Consider the following 16,677-nt stretch of genomic DNA (forward strand, 5'->3'; position numbering starts at 1 on the left):
TCTAGGTGAAAAGCCAGTTAGGGAGGGGATGGGGTGAAGAAGCCAGTCCACAGAAGATTTGGGCGACGTGGGGAGACACTGACTTCTAGGCCCAGGCGACCACTGAGAGGGTAACGCAGAGGCCTTGGGAGGTCGACGACCCAGCCCTGTACCCGCCCAAGACCGGGATACCCCGGGCCGCTGGGGTGGGTACCTTCGCGCCCGCCCAGCCCGAGTGCCCCGGGATGCCCGTGGGCGGGGCCTAAGCATCGCCCCGCCCTGCCGCCCGCCACTCGGGTCACCTGACCTGCCCGCAGCTCACGTGATCCGTCCCCAGCGCCGCCATTTTGGAGCTCCGGATGAGGAGGGGAAAAGCGGGGGAAAAGAGGGAAAAGAGCTGGGAGAGAGGTGGGAGAGGACGAGGGCGAGGGGACGGCCGGGCTCGTAGCCGGCCAAAGGAGGCTCGCGGAAGCAGCAGCCGCCGCCCGACCGCAGGTACAGCGCCCCGGGGCCGCCCCTCCGCCCGCAGGTAGCGCCGCCGCCGGCCATGTGCGTCCTCCCCTCAGGCCTCTACCGGCGCCCGCTTTCTAGTCAGCGGGCCGACACCGCCCGGGGCTCGCCACTTGCCCCAAGTTCCGCGTCCCTTTCCAGTGCTCTGCGCAGCCCACGGCGAGGCCTGCGGAGACCCCTGGCTTGCCCTGCCGCGGGGGGTGGGGGGGACCTGCCGCCCTCCGCATACTGTCACCAGCCTGGTCTGCAGGCGGGCCTGCCGAGGCGTTGCTTCCTTCTCCGCTGCAGTTGTGAAACCGCTTAGGCCAGCCGCGGTAGAGCTCACGGCGGTGTCGTCACCGCATCTCTTGATTACTTTCCTCAACCCGCGATCGCCCCAGGCCTTTAGCCAATTCTTGGTGTAGGAAAAGCTAGTCCAGAAAATCCTAGCCTTCTGACCCTATTAGGAACCTTTTGGATGAACTGGTCTCCCAGAGATCCCGGAGGAGAGTGGGAAAAGCTCCTACTTTTTAAGACCTACGGGCGTCCGGAGGGAATGGTTTGTGTGGGAGGCTTGGATGATTAATTAGGCGGAGGCCATCATCCCAACCCGTGGGCGATCTTTTTAGTTACTGCGGTGGGCCGTAATTTACTCTCAGCCTGCATCACTTTTATCAAGCAGTCACTGGATTTATCACCTGCTTGAGCTTGTACTTTCTTCAGTACTCTGCTTTGACTCAGTGTTTGGGTTGCGTTATTGATTAAAAGAGAAAGCCTGGCCCTTCATTCCTTTACCTCACCAGCCCGTTTAACATTAACTCGAAGGGAGGACCAAAGACGTGCTTTCTGCCCTGGCAACGAACTATTTACTTAACCGTGATCGATAAGATAGCTGCATTCTAGGTGAAACGAATAGGCATTATTTGATTTGTTAGATTCATCCTAGCTAGCATAGGAAACAGCAAAGAAATGTAAGACCAGGGCAGGAAACTGCGTTAGAAGATATATAGGTCAGTCTCCTGTGTCCTATCTTTTCTTGCCCACTGTGCTTGCAGAATCATCTTTTAGATGCTTTTTTTGGTTAAGATTAAAATAACGATATACAAGGTATTGTTACTTATTCATTAGAAAGGGATATCAGTAAAACCAGTAGTATTTTGAATCAATTAGATAAATTCTGAGCTAAAATAAAATATCACAATTATTGGGGGAAGTTTCTAGGGCAATTTTTTTTCTAACTTGTACAAAGTAGTAAAGTCTGCTTGCTAGATAAACTATGTAAATTTGCAACACACGATTGGGTTGCATGACCCTTCCGCTGAATGTCTTTTTGACATAGAATATTGCGAAATTTTTCCCTGCCAAAAGAAATCATTACTTCGTTTCACCAAGAAAGAAATGTTTGATACTATGTACTTTCATTCTTGGCCACAGCTGAATTCTGAAGATTGGTCCAAGGGACTGTGTTAATTTCAGAAAATTGATTTGAAAGACATTGGCTCTGCCACTTAACAGCCATGTAACCTTGGGTAAGTCACTGAAACCACAGTGAATGTTTCCTTATTTGTAAAATTGTGTTAACACCTACCTGGCCTGTTCCAAAGAGTTACAAAGATCAAACAGAATAAATGTTGGATATGGTCTAGCTTTAAGGGGCTGTTATTCTTTTCAGTAGTGATTGTACGTATTTGTCCTCATCAAGATGTAAGAAAGAAATTGGTATATTAAGAAAGGGGATTTAGGGGCACCTGGGTGGCTCAGTTGGTTAAGCGTCTCACTTCAACTCAGGTCATGATCTTGTGGTTTGTGGGTTCGAGTCCCGCATCAGTCTCCGTGCTGACAGCTCAGAGCCTGGAGCCTGCTTCAGCTTCTGTATCTTCTCTCTCTGCCCCTCCCCTGCTCACATTCTGTCTCTCTGTCTCTCTCAAAAATAAACATTAAAAAAAAAGAAAGAAAGAAAGATTTAGAACCAGTAAGGTCTGGATTCCAGTTCTGAAACCAGTTATTGCTTTATATCTGTGATCCTCAGATTCCTCACCTGCAAAAAAGAGGTCAGTATTACCAGAACTTACATAAATAACACCAAGTATACATTGGCACCGCCCCCTGGATGGTGAGCACTTCAAGGGCAAGATTCCTTCTTGCTTATGCACGTAGTTCCCAGCACGGTGCTTGCCACATTATAGGTGCTCAATAAATGTTAAATCTTAATATTGGTTAATGTTAGACCCTATGTGTTCATGGTCTGCCAAATTAGCTGCCAAATTAGAATACTCTCCTAGGCTAGATGCCAGCTAAGAAATCTTAGATTATAAAATTCATGTACTTGTGATATTTATACTATTTTTTTTTCTTAGTGGCAGTTAATCACATTAAGCTAAGGAGATTTTAATTCAAATGAATCCTAGCTGACATTAGTAAGATAATCATCTTGAGGTGATTTCTTTGTTAACAGTTTACAATTCAGGGACGTGAAAGTTCATATCTTTGTCTAGTTGGGAAAGAACAAATTCTTAGTCTGAAAGAAAAGGTTCTTTGTAACATTGAACTGCCTTTGCACATGCACAGAAAATTATAGCCTTTCTCCAGTCCTACTCAGGCCCACATGAATTGTTCAACTTGATTTTACTTATGATAACCATACTCTATAACTGAAAGGAACTAATTAGATGTACAAAGAAACCTAGTAGTAAATTATAAGGAAATAAAGACAACTGAAATAATTTGGTTCTTTTCTTGGAAAAGACATTAATTATAAGCTTTTGCCTTTAAAATACAGGTCTCTGCCACTTTTTGACAGTTTGCTTCCTGCCATTTTGTGCTTTTTTTTTTTTGAGAAAGAGAGAGCATGAGAGGGGAAATGGGGAAGAGAGAAAGAGAATCTTAAGCAGGCTCCATGTTCAGCATGGAGCCTGACGCAGGGCTCTATCCCACAACCCTGGGATCATGACCTGAGCCAAAGTCAAGAGTCAGATGCTCAACCAACTGAACCACCCAGGTAGCCCCTGCCACTTCACTTGTATGAAAAACCTACAATAGTACCTATTTTCTCTAACTAAAAGAAATCTTTAGATTTCACTTTTACACAAAAGGCAAAAATAGTTTTCAATGTTTGTTTTGCAGCGAGCCATTAATAGAGGCAGCAGGTAACCCAGGCAGCAAGAGTGGCCCCACCAAGCTCCTTTCCTGCCCAGGCACCGTACTCGGAATCTCCACTCCAAGACGCCAGAGCTTTGAACTGTGTCTGTGAGCATCTGTGCTTTATCTCATTTTATTGTGTACCTTCGTTAGCAAGATGTGTTCTAAAATATCAGAAAAGCATAAGGTTACTTTTTGGTTTTTTCCACATAAATAAATGCTAATTCCTTCCTCACTTTACATCATTTAAGCTTCTGAAAGATTTTATAGGAGGGCTCTACTTTCAGATGGCCAGAGAAACCTGTCCTGTTATCTAGGAAAGATTTGAGACTCAGTGGGAAATGTTATAGAACTCTCCTGGTTTGGGATACAACTTGTATTTATTTATTTGTAATAGTTTGATACATTTTGTCTAATGTGGTTATGTCTGAAGATTCCAAGTAAGAAGATTCCTACTTTGGTGATGCGTCTAGTCTTTACTCTTTTTTTTTAATGTTTTCTTTTTTTTTTTTTAATTTTTTAATGTTTTTTTATTTATTTCTGAGAGAGAGAGAGACAGCGTGAGAAGGGAAGGGTCAGAGAGAAAGGGAGACACAGAATCCGAAGCAGGCTCCAGGCTCTGAGCCAGCTGTCAGCACAGAGCCCAATGCGGGGCTTGAACCCACGAACCATGAGATCATGACCTGAGCCGAAGTCGGACGCTTAACCAACTGAGCCACCCAGGTGCCCCTAGTCTTTACTCTTTCTGTAGACCTTCCTGTTCAGCCATGTTGATCTTTTCACTAACTGCTAGACAGAAGGTTTATTCTCACTTAGGAAAACATGATAAAGTTGTGGCTGTTTTCCTTATCAGTCTTACCCTTGTGTTAACAGAATTCCAAAAGAGAAAATGATGCATTCTAACTAGGATAATTCAAGGAGGACGTATTTACAAGGATACTCCTAATAAAGGTGTTGGACTTGTATAGGCAAACCACAGGGATAATGCATATCTGGAGCCAGCAGCATCAGAAGGAAGAGAGGTATCAGATCAGAACCAGGAGAGTTTTGTAGAGCCCCCTGCCTGAAGAGAATGGTCTTCCGTTGAGAAACATGGCCAGTCCAAGCTGACCCAGAGGGAGGGAATTAGGGAAATGAATATCCTGATTTCACTGTACTGCCTCCTCCTGATCTCCTCGCATGGCTCCCTGTTGGCATAACGCAACCAGAAACCAGAGGGCAAAGGAGCCTACTGATGTAATACCTCCTGGGGCAGAGAGCAGAGTGGAGAGAAGGAGGCAGTGAGCCCAGAGGGACAAATGGTTGACATCCGGCATGGCTGTCTTTAGGAATACAGTATACATCTTACCTCTTCAAAAACCCTTTGCTTTCCTTCCTAGACCAAAAGCAGCTCTTTAGTTTGTTAGTATTTGGTCATTGACCATTGTCTTCTAACTGTTTTACCTGTTTTACCTTGTGTACTGTTGTTACATTATATAAAAGCTATTACTTCTTTTTAACTTCCAAATGTTTGTCCTATCCATTCAATTCAATTTTAAACCATTAGTACTGTGATGTAAAATTTTTTTCCATAGTGTATTTTGGTTAGTGCTATGCACATAACCATTTTTTTCAAATGTTTATCTATTTTTGAGAGACAGAGCACAAGCAGGGCAGGGGCACAGAGAGAGGGACGGAGACACAGAATCCAAAGCAGCCTCCAGGCTCTGAGCTGTCAGCACCGAGCCTGACGGCAGGGCTTGAACACATAGGCTGTGAGATCACAACCTGAGCCGAAGTTGGATGCTTAACCGACTGAGCCAACCACGCACCCTAACACATAACCATTTTTTCTGTAACTTTTTATTTTGAAAAGTTGTAAACAATTACACAAGTAGAAAGAATAGTGTAAGGAACTCTTAAATACTTAACGCTTAACCTTAATTATAAAATTTACTATTCTTGCTTTATCCCTACCCTCTCTACCCACCCCCTAACTGTGCACTTGTATTGATCTCATGAAGGCCATCGGTAGTGTGCGGGTGATCCTAATCTGTGTTGTCACCGTTATTGAGCCACTGGGGTTGTGTTCGCACTCCTTACTTTCATTTCTCTCCTGCTTTTTTTTCCCCTAAATAAATTTTACTTCAGTCGACATAGGATCCCATATGTATGCACATTGGTGGCCTAAGTGAAATTTTTCTGAAAATTTAAAGAGTTGGTCTTAGGGTCAGCCCGGCTTGCTCCCTGTGCATATACTTTATTATGAACTGTTTAACCTTTTCTAACAGACTTTTGTTTTAATGAGATTTAACTCGTACGTCAATTCTGCCATGTGGATCCAAACTGGTTTTTCAGGTGTTTCCTGATGTATTTTATGTTGTCATATCTGTTTTATAGCTGCCATTTCTGTACTTATGCCCAAATGTATGCAGCCTCTAAAATGAGATACTTACATAAATGTTCAGGGAAAATTGGAGCATCTGCTGCAAATTTCCATTAGCTCTTAATGCCTGAGCAGACACAGCTTTTAAAATCGGAATGTTTTGTCAGTTTCTTTTGTATTAGTCTTTTTCTTGAGATAACTTGAACTCCTCCTCCTCTTCGTTCCACTTTCTTTTTCAGGTACACGCTGAAATATCCACAGGGAGTAGCTTGCACTGTGCTCTCTCCTATTTTGTCATTAAGTAGAAGGGGGATAATGTGAGTCACCTTTGTAACCCTGTGGGTATGCAAAGTCTGTTGAGCAAACATTCACTCCTTAACCTGCAGACTATCAATCAGCCCACATGGATGTCCTATTTTGTGGAGAAAGAGACCTTAGATCTACAGTAGACCACCAAATCTCATGCAAGAAATTCAGTGTTCAAGGATTTCTGGCATTAACAATAATTTAACTAATTCCCATTTAACAATTGAACTGAAAGAAATAAAGCTTTAAGTGAATGGCCCTAACGTGAAATCAGTAGTCACAGAAACAGCCACAGCTCCCCTTGGCCTAACAAATGTGGAATTCTCAGGCAATAAGGTGACTTACGACATCACAAAGCATTTTCCCAAAGAAACAAGTTGTTCCCACACTGGTCCCTCTTTAGTGATTTAAGATTGAGTGTAGAGATTTAAAAATACTGTTTGTCCTACTTGAGAAAGATGGAAAGGACCTACATAGTCTTTTGAGAGGTAATTCCCTCGGGTTGTTTAGGGAAGAGAGTGGCTAAAGGGCCACTGGTCTGTGGGAGCTGGGGTAGCGGTCATTGTTGTGATGGCCGTTGGGTGCGTTCTCTGCCACAAGTGCAGTTGGACATGGAAAAGAAAAGAAAGCTGACCACGTGGGACAGCGTATCAAGGAGGAGGGAAGAAGTACTACTAAAGCCGAGAGCAAAATGTTTGCATTTTTGCCTGATGTGGACCTAGATATAGAAAGTTTGTGTGCCAGAAAGAGCAGAAAAGAAGAGGAGAAGCTGTAACTGCTGCCAAGAGTAGATAACGCAAGGACTGGCACTGCAGCTGGTCAGGGTGCTGGTACGGGCTAGCAGGAGTTCGGTGTGATCTTGGCAGGGGCTGAAGGGCCCTTCCATGTTGATTCAGCCACCTGGGGGGAGGGAAGCCATGATTCACCTCCTAAAATAAGAATTCAGAGCCTGTGATTGAGGTTTAAGAATAGTATGGTCTTTGGTCTATAGCTGGTGCCACTAAGAATTTTGCTGGCATTTATTGAATGTTGTGAGTAAGACTCCAGAATGCACCTAAAATGTGGAAAAACAAAACTTGTTGCTGGAAAAAAGCCTAAACTGAAAAATGTGATCCAAGTCAACAAATTAATCTCACTTTGAGCCAAAGGAAATGTTTGAAATGAAAGTACTGCCAGGAAATAGAGGATTCAAGATTTAGGCAGAAAGATATTGTGAGTAGTTTTTGTTTTGTGACTTCCTTGGCTGTAATGCATTGCTGGAACTACAGAGAACCCCTTTTAAGGACTCTGAATATTTAGAGCTGAAACACAACTAGAATATCAGGTTTTTTCCCTTCTCTGATGCCCCTCTCCCTTTCAGGAAAATGAAAATATGTATATTCGTGCGTGAGTAATAGTTGACCACTAATACGGCCTCTAGGAAAAAACCACAGCGTAGTTTGTGGTTTACCTTCAGGAAGATCAATTGAAGGAAGTAAAAGAAGGAACTGGATCATTGCTTTTGTGTAGTTTCGTTTGCATTGTACTTCTCGAAATTCACTCTGCCATTTACAAGAGGTTATGGCACTATCTTTTCATAATTCCAAAGATTTGGAGAGAAAAAAACAAATTTATGATTTTACTAATAAGACTACAATTGTATTTGATACAAGAAGTTGTTGCCCAAGAATTGTGTCAGTCGTATGTTGGTTTTGTGGTAACTTGAGGTGGTTCTGTATGCCCTGGGAATGCTTGTGGTCCTTCAGTCAAAGAATAGGAGTCCTGGTTTTTGGCATTGCACAAAAGAGGGCATTAGTGCGTCCAGCTAGATGTCTAGGGGAAAGAAAGTGAAGAAAAAAGGAGATGCATATTGTTAAAGTCATTTCCAAAGAAGGAAATGGATGGAAAGATCATCCTCACCCTTGATAGGAAAGGCTTGATAGCCTTTGATAGCATTCTCTAGAGAAGTAGTAAGCAATTTAAGGCTCTGCTGGGGATACAGGTATGTTGATGTGGAGCTCCCAGGTTAGAAAGTAACTGAGATTAGCTTAAACTCTAAGATTAGCTCAGATTTCCTATCATTACATACTTGTAAGACATATAACCTGCTATTTCTTTCTGATGTATATTATCCTTTCTAGATATGGAAGAAAGCAGCAGTGTTGCCATGTTGGTGCCAGATATTGGGGAACAGGAAGCTATATTGACTGCTGAAACTGTCATCAGTTCATCATTGGAAATTGATGAACAAAGAAAAGTTAAAACAGATCCATTGATCCATGTTATCCAGAAGCTGAGCAAGATAGTAGAACATGAAAAGTCACAAAAATGTCTTTTAATTGGGAAAAAACGCTCACGCTCAAGTGCTGCAATGCACTCTCTTGAAACCCAAGAACTTTGTGAGATTCCAGCTAAAGTAACCCAGTCACCTGCAGAGATCAGAAGGGCTGAGATGTCACAGATACATTTTACCCCTGGCTCTCTTGCCCAGAACGATGGGAAGACTATGTCTTACCAGTGTAGCCTTTGCAAGTTTCTGTCATCATCGTTTTCTGTGCTAAAAGATCATATCAAGCAGCATGGTCAGCAAAATGAAGTGATATTAATGTGCTCAGAGTGCCACATTACATCTAAAAGCCAAGAGGAACTTGAAGCTCACGTGGTAAATGACCACGAAAACGATGCCAACAGTCACACTCAATCCAAAGCCCAGCAGTGTGTTAGCCCCTCCAACTCTTTGAGTCAGAGGCCCACAGAGAGAAATAACGAAATCATTTCTGATGTCCCACTGAGTGTGGACAGTCCGCAAACTCACAGTACCCAAAACGCATCCGTGACAGAGATGGGTAAGAGGAAATGGTATGCATACGAACAGTATGGCATGTATCGATGCTTGTTTTGTAGTTACACCTGTGGCCAGCAGCGAATGTTGAAAACACATGCTTGGAAACATGCTGGGGAGGTTGATTGCTCCTATCCAATCTTTGAAAATGAAAACGAGCCCCTGGGCTTGCTGGACTCTTCAGTGGCTGCCGAACCTGGTGGGGTGGATGCAGTAGTCATTGCTATTGGAGACAATGAACTGAGTATCCACAATGGGCCTTCAGTGCAAGTGCAGATTTGCAGCTCAGAACCACTATCCTCTTCATCTCCTTTAGAACACAGTGCAGAAGGTGGAGTTCATCTAACTCGGTCAGTTACCCTTGACCCTAACGAGGAAGAAATGCTGGAGGTGATATCCGATGTGGAGGAGAATCTGATTGCTGACAGCCTACTTTCGTCTGCACAGAAGATCATTAGTAGTAGCCCAAATAAAAAAGGTCATGTTAACGTGATAGTGGAGCGCTTGCCAAGTGCTGAAGAAACTCTTTCACAGAAACATTTCCTCATGAATGCTGAAATTGAAGAGGGGAAAAACCTGAGCCCGACCGAATCCCAGATTGGGGGTGGAGGAAGAGATGAAGTTTATCATGCTGATAAATGTACTGTCGATATTGGGGGACTGATTATAGGCTGGAGCAATCCAGAGAAGAAGGATAGTGAGTTAATAAACAAAGGGCTGGCTACTGATGAGAATGCCCCACCAGGCCGAAGAAGGACAAATTCTGAGTCTCTCCGACTACACTCATTAGCTGCTGAAGCTCTTGTCACAATGCCTATCAGAGCTGCAGAACTGACAAGGGCCAACCTTGGGCACTATGGGAATATAAACCTTTTAGATCCAGATACCGGACAAAGGCAAGTGGACAGTACGTTGGCAGCATATTCTAAAATGATGTCACCACTTAAAAACTCTTCAGATGGACTAACTAGTTTTAACCAAAGCAACTCTACGTTGGTCGCACTCCCAGAGGGCAGGCAGGAATTGTCAGATGGGCAAGTAAAGACAGGCATCAGCATGTCCTTACTGACTGTAATTGAAAAGTTGAGGGAAAGGACAGACCAAAATGCTTCCGACGATGACATTTTGAAAGAGTTGCAGGACAACGCCCAGTGCCAACCCAACAGCGACGCGAGTTTATCGGGCAGCAGTGTGGTGGAATACATCCCTAATGCCGATCGACCCTACCGCTGCCGGCTGTGTCACTATGCAAGTGGTAACAAGGGCTACATCAAGCAGCACTTGCGAGTCCATCGGCAGAGACAGCCCTATCAGTGTCCTATCTGTGAGCACATAGCTGACGATAGCAAAGATTTAGAGAACCACATGATCAACCACTGTAAAACAAGAATATACCAGTGCAAGCAATGTGAAGAATCTTTTCATTATAAGGTAAGCATTGGTTCATGAAACCATTTGGAGAACCTTAGACCATTTAGAACAAGGAGGGAACATGGCAGAGTCCAACCATCTCATTTTATAGTTAAGGAAACTGAGGCGAGGCCCAGGAAAGTTTGGTAGTTTACCCAGGGGATCCCAACTCATTAGTATTAAAATTGGGACTGAAATCTAGGTCATCAGAATTTCTGGTGTAGGATTGTTTTCCCTGTCTACCGCCTCCTTAACAGCGTCTGTGTTTATTGCTTTTAGTGTTTTAACGTTTGTATCTTTTTTTAAATGTGTTGATTTTAAATTGCAGGGTAATTACGAGAGAATGTACAGTGGAAGGACTGTTGTTTTATACAAATGTAATCCTACATCATCAGTGCAAAAAAACTTCATCTTCCATGTCCCCAAAATGCAGGTCATTCACTTCAGCTACACAACCAACCAACAGTGATCTATATTGCAAGAGGGAAAATAGGCAATGTTGGACTTCATGAAAGACTGGAAAATGGAAATAGAGCCACGTGTTTTGTGGCACTTTAAGGGGCTTGAAGCATTTTGAGTGTGATTTTCATCGTATGTACTACCTTAAACCCAGCAACCAGCATAAAATGCTGTTTTCCTAAAGGAAACAGGATTCACTGAATCATTAGATCCAAAGTTTAGAACTTTTCTTCTCTAATGTTGCCAGTTCACTGTCTGGAGGGGCCCCCCCTTCAAAAAAAAAAAAAGTGTCCTCAAAGGCTAACTGGGCTGTAGACTTCTCTAAGATTACCCAGACTTGGGGCCTAGCTGGTAGTAAAAAGGTAGTCAGAGATAAAACAGTCTTTGAGTCTGAGAGTCCCGGCCTACTTGGATTGCCCACATGAAGTTCTAAAGTGGCCTCAGGCTGCTAGACAAGCAGTGCACCAAAATGGGCTGTACAGGCAAGTTCCAGAAGTTTGTTTTGTTCCTGCACTCTGGATTTGTGGGGCTGGTGGTGGAGGAAGAAGATATCCATCGGCACATTAGTTGGTATTGAAAGGCAAGAATTAGCGAGAGTCCAGCAGTTACAGGTTGCATTTATTTTTGTGAAAGCATTGGCTTATTCCGAACACTCTGCCCTCGCCTCCTGCGGGCCTGCCAGCGTTCGCATCGGCACATGCATGCCATGCAGAAACCACTCTGAAGATAGTGGGTGCTTGATTTTAAACTGTTGGTAATGTGTTCTAGGTACCAGGCCATGAAAGCAATGAACTGTTTCAACAGTCTCTTAGTAACAATGCAAGTATATTTATTGAAAATTACATGTGACTATTTCTCAATCTTTTAGAGTCAGCTGAGGAACCATGAGAGAGAGCAACACAGTCTTCCAGACACCTTGGCAGTAGCAGCTTCTAATGAGTCAAGAATTTCCAGTGATACAGCTGATGGAAAATGTGTTCAAGAAGGTATCTGTGCATTTTTTTGACTAGCATATTAAGTTTCTTAAAAAGCCCTTAGTTAAGCCCTTAGTTGTCATGTGGGTTAGTTTCAGGGCTAAAGCTGCACATGTTCTCTGTGTTCATACTGTGGATGTGAATGACTCTTACCTGTGTTCCTGAGGTAATTCTGAGTGCTAAACAAAATGCTACCTTAGTAAGTACTCAGCTGTGTAGGTAGATAATACGTTGGAATTTATGCTGCCCTTTAAGAGCCAAGTACATCGTGAACCCTTGGGTGACATACCAGCAGGCCAGGGAGGCTGCAGTGTGAAAAGCAAGCCCTCCCCACTCTCCATACCAGTGGACCCACTGAGAATATAGCAGCTTTTGCAGATGGCAGACCCCCACCTCAAACTTTCAGTGAGGCTTCCTGCTGTGATCTTATTCTTATCCAAGTATGACTGCCAGATTTCATCTGCATTATTTAAGGGGGGGAAAAAAAAGGGCAAAAAAACACAAGATCTTTTTATGTACTAGTTAGGTACTATTCGGCTGAGTTTCTGCTAATAGGAATATTAGAATCAAAAGATTTAATTAGAGTCCCATGAAAAAGCGGATGCCACATCCGGAGAATGAGGGATAAAGTGTAAAAAGCTGTGCCGCCTTGCATCAGCTCTCTTCAATTGATATACTTTAAATGTCTCAAGTGCGGTACATAGTGATTATGGGAAATAAAACATATTGGGGTGACTTTCTTTTTAGATTTCCTAAGAATTAAAGTTAGAAACAACTGCAGAGGAAAATGTTTTACCATAATGTTTCATTAAATTATACCCCAGAAAGCATAACTGATTCAAGAATGTTTCTGAAAGAACTGATTTTGACACCACTGTAGCACCAAAATTCCCTTGTCAAACAGATGTCATCCCTGTAAAACTATCCGAAACAAAAGGAGTTTATGACATAGCATCTGTTTCTGCAATAGATGGCTGAGCTAAAACAGTTTCGTTTCCTTTTTACAAAATGGCCCTAAATGCCTCCTTTTATTTTAATTCATTATGTTTCCATATCCCCTTCAAAGGAGACATTAAAACATTTGATGTCATTGGACCATAAATCCCTAATGAAGAAATAAAGTAAATACTACTCAGTGGCACCACCTGCGGTTAATACTCGTGGCAGAATATGTCTTTTCTAGCACCGTCTTCAAAAGCAGTAATTTATAAAACTGTCCAAATGGGTTAACAAATTAAAACCCACAATTTTAATAAAAAAGATTAAAATGTCAGCTCAAAATTAAAGTAACCAGTTTGACTTTACAACGACAGCATCTGTCCACCATATTCCATTCTACAACATCTTTTCTTTGTGCATCCTGCTGTTTCTTGTGCTTGAATGTATGGATTTTAAATTGCTTGCCACGTCTGTTTTTCCCTCACTTCACTGCATTTGCTTTTTTTTGTCATAGTCGTACAACAGTTCGGGTGACTGATAACCTCCTGCATACTTACACCGATACTTCACAAATTCAGTACTAGAACTTTTGAAATCCGGTTGTCGAGCCAAAAAACAAGCATTTCGCTCACAAAGTAGGTCAGCGTGTTTTACTGTAGATTTTTTAGCCATTTAGTAAACTCATTGGACAAGTCAGGGGAAGTGTGCCTCAGTGGTCCCCAGCCTTTGCCCATTATGATGACACAGATGACTTGGGACATGTTTTTGACTCAGAGACCCAGCGTAATGGTACCTCAGACATCTGTTCTGCCAAAAGGCATGGAGTGCCCATCCCAAGCTGGGTACCAAGCTAGAAGCAGAGTACAGGGAAGGGATCACTGCCCATAAGGAACCCAGCCCAGGAGGAAGACAGAACCGTATGACGGGTATGTCAGCAGCCACCACACGTGCTCTGCTAGAGCCATGGACAAAGCATTCTCATATGGTGTTCCTTGAGAAAATTTAACAAAATCATTCTTTCTTGCAAACATTCAATTCATGAAACCCTGGGATTCAGTATGAACAGAACACACGGATCCCTGCCTTCAGGGAGTCTACAGCAAGGGACAGGTCAGAGGCCTGACACAGACATGCCGGTGACATACAGACTGCGGTGAAGGAAAACTAGAGTTCTCCTAGGCTCACATCAATAACCCATGCTGGGAGATTCTAGAATTTCCATTTCGTAGATGAGAAAACTGAGTCCTAAGGAGGTGAAATGCTTTGCCCACCATCATCCTGGTACTAGGTAGAAGAGCAAGGACGAAGCCCAGATTGTTGAACTTCAAATCATATATTCTTTCCGTTGGAAACAGATTCTTGAAGTAGCACAGGCTCTCATTCTGTGCTATTTTAAGTTTTTCCATCTGTCATTTTTATTAGTTGTCATTGATCTGTAATATTTCTCACACAAAACCATTATCCAATATTTCACACTTCATTTTTTTCAGGGTTTTTAAAAAAACTGTATTTGGAACAATGCCACTTATAACCAAGTCCAAGTTTTTAACCTAGCAATTAAGAGCAATACTTACATTATAATTATGATTAGAGTGTATATTAATGTTGTAGACTTCTACCAGCAAATTAGGACATTTTGTTCTGCCTGGCAAAAGTAGTCATAGGCAAGAGAAATTCAATTTTAGAAAGCTTAAATTTAACTTCAGGCTCTTCTTTGTTTTAAAATTTCAGTGTGGGTTTCTCTTGTGCCACCAATTTCACGTTTATGCACTGTGCATAGTGTTCTACGTAAGCTTCCTTGCTGCTCTGCCTTATTCTTCAGGTTTCCGTGCTTGCTTTGTTTCTGAATGTAAAGCCATCAGCCTGTGAATGGCCCACAGACTTTGTGCTTGCAGAAGAGTAAAGAAAGTATTGAATATCTTCAGGAACAGTTTTACATGATCAAGTCATTTAGCTTGTATTGTCTCAGGCTTACCCTGATTTAAATTGCTCCGCCCTGTTGTTGTAGAGTAAGTGTGGTGACATGGCCTATTTTCCATCGGATCCATATTTTCCAAATTTTAGAGAGCTGCAGATTCACGTTAGTGATAACATTTGTCCTTGTAACGTCAGTTTGCTAGGCATACACTTTATTATTTAGCACTTAATAATTTGCAGTTGTTTTTTCTTCCATCAGTGCACTGATGGCTAACATTTTTATAAACAAAGAAAACCCACAGGGTGAAAAAGCTTTAGGCATTTATTTATTTATTTACTTATTTATTTATTTAGAGTGCAAGTGGGGCAGGGCCAGACAAAGAGGGAGAGAGAGAGAATCCCAAGCAGGCTCCACACTCCATGCTGAGCCCGACATAGGGCTTGATCCCACGAACTATGAGATCGTGACCTGAGCCAAAATCAAGAGTTGGTGGCTTAACTGAGTGAGCCACCCAGGTGCCCCAAGCTTTTAGTCTTTTTATATTGAGTTTTTTATGTTTGCTATATAACCGTACTGTATAATATTGTATTATAGTAAATCACAGCTTGTTGGCAAATCAGTATTTCCTTAAGACAGTTTATCTGATGTCAATTAGACTAACGCTTTTCAAATTAACAGTGTTTCTCTGGTTAATTCAGCTGCTACACAGTCAGCAGGGCAGCTGGCATCAAGCTTATTCTATTGTAGCATTTTGTACAAGGTCATGCAGAAACCAACCCAGTGTATCTATGTTTGCAGGTTAGATGATGTTCATTTTGTATCTGTTGATAGTCCAATTGCAGGTGAAAGCTATATTCAAAATTAAGAAGTATGAAACAACCAGAAAGCCTTGTTGGAAACATTAATACAATGTGTATAAATATTTGCTAACAGTGGAAATGATGTCATTTGTATCTAAACAAAGTATGTCACTAAAGCTCTCCAATCCCTCGTCTAGGGAATAAGTCTTCAGTACAGAAACAGTATAGATGTGATGTGTGCGATTATACAAGTACAACCTACGTTGGTGTCAGAAACCACCGACGAATCCATAACTCTGACAAACCATACAGGTAAGTGTGACGATCGTAGAGTTTTAATGCTTGTGTTAGAATATTTTATAGTAAAGAAAAAAGGGGAAATAATTAAAGATTCATAACACTTGTTTAAATACAGATTATATGCAAAGAAACTCACTACAGGGTTCAAGAGTGTTTAGTTCATTAAGGAACATGAACTTTAAGCTTGGGTCTTGAGACAATAGGCATTTTGTCGAGTTAGACTATAGGAAGACGTCTACTTGTGTCAGTTTCATGTTTTCAGTTTCGTTTGGGTATAAATTGTCATAGCACAGTAATTTGGTGGTTTGAGTACTCAATATTCCAGCAAAAGATGCTTAAAACTTAAAATTTCCTATAAAAGACTCTGTTTGAAAATTAAGCTACCATTTAACATAATTTTGTGACTTGATTTTTCACAGAAGCCAATTCTAACACATATTTTCAGGAAATACAGGCCTTGTCAGGTGATCGAATAGAAAGGTAGAAATCATTTTTGAAGAAAAGCTTGCCTCTCGCGAATGAGCTGCATGTTGCTTATGGATGGTAACGGTACAGACATTGCTGCAGAAGTTTGTCCAGCTGCCACAGTGCAGTCTGTTGTACTTGCAGCCATGATGGAGTGTCAGGATTCCTCCTCAAAGCTGCCATAGTCACCATGACCGACTGCTAGGCCACAGCATGAACTGTTCTAACTGCTTATCAAAACCTATTTCACATTTTAACTTGTCTCCCCAGCCATTATATAGATATGACACAAACAAGGGGGGGGGGGGGGTAAA

At 42.2% G+C, this 16,677-nt stretch overlaps 1 protein-coding gene across 3 annotated transcripts in view; it reads left to right on the forward strand.

The window, feature by feature from the left end:
• Window positions 1–1,908: 1,908 nt before the first annotated feature.
• ZNF507 (zinc finger protein 507) overlaps window positions 1,909–16,677 on the forward strand; it is a 42,312-nt gene continuing 27,543 nt past the window's right edge. For all 3 annotated transcript variants that reach the window (XM_077754629.1, XM_077754630.1, XM_077754631.1), the window contains exons 1-5: window positions 1,909–1,997; window positions 3,592–3,714; window positions 8,398–10,529; window positions 11,836–11,953; window positions 15,796–15,910. In XM_077754629.1, coding sequence (XP_077610755.1) covers window positions 8,400–10,529; window positions 11,836–11,953; window positions 15,796–15,910 — 2,363 coding nt within the window. In that variant the 5' untranslated portion in view covers window positions 1,909–1,997; window positions 3,592–3,714; window positions 8,398–8,399. The remainder of the gene's footprint in view (window positions 1,998–3,591; window positions 3,715–8,397; window positions 10,530–11,835; window positions 11,954–15,795; window positions 15,911–16,677) is intronic.

The sequence above is a fragment of the Crocuta crocuta genome, unplaced genomic scaffold (assembly GCF_008692635.1).
Source record: "Crocuta crocuta isolate KB4526 unplaced genomic scaffold, BGI_CrCroc_1.0 scaffold121, whole genome shotgun sequence".
NCBI classification, from domain to species: domain Eukaryota; kingdom Metazoa; phylum Chordata; class Mammalia; order Carnivora; family Hyaenidae; genus Crocuta; species Crocuta crocuta.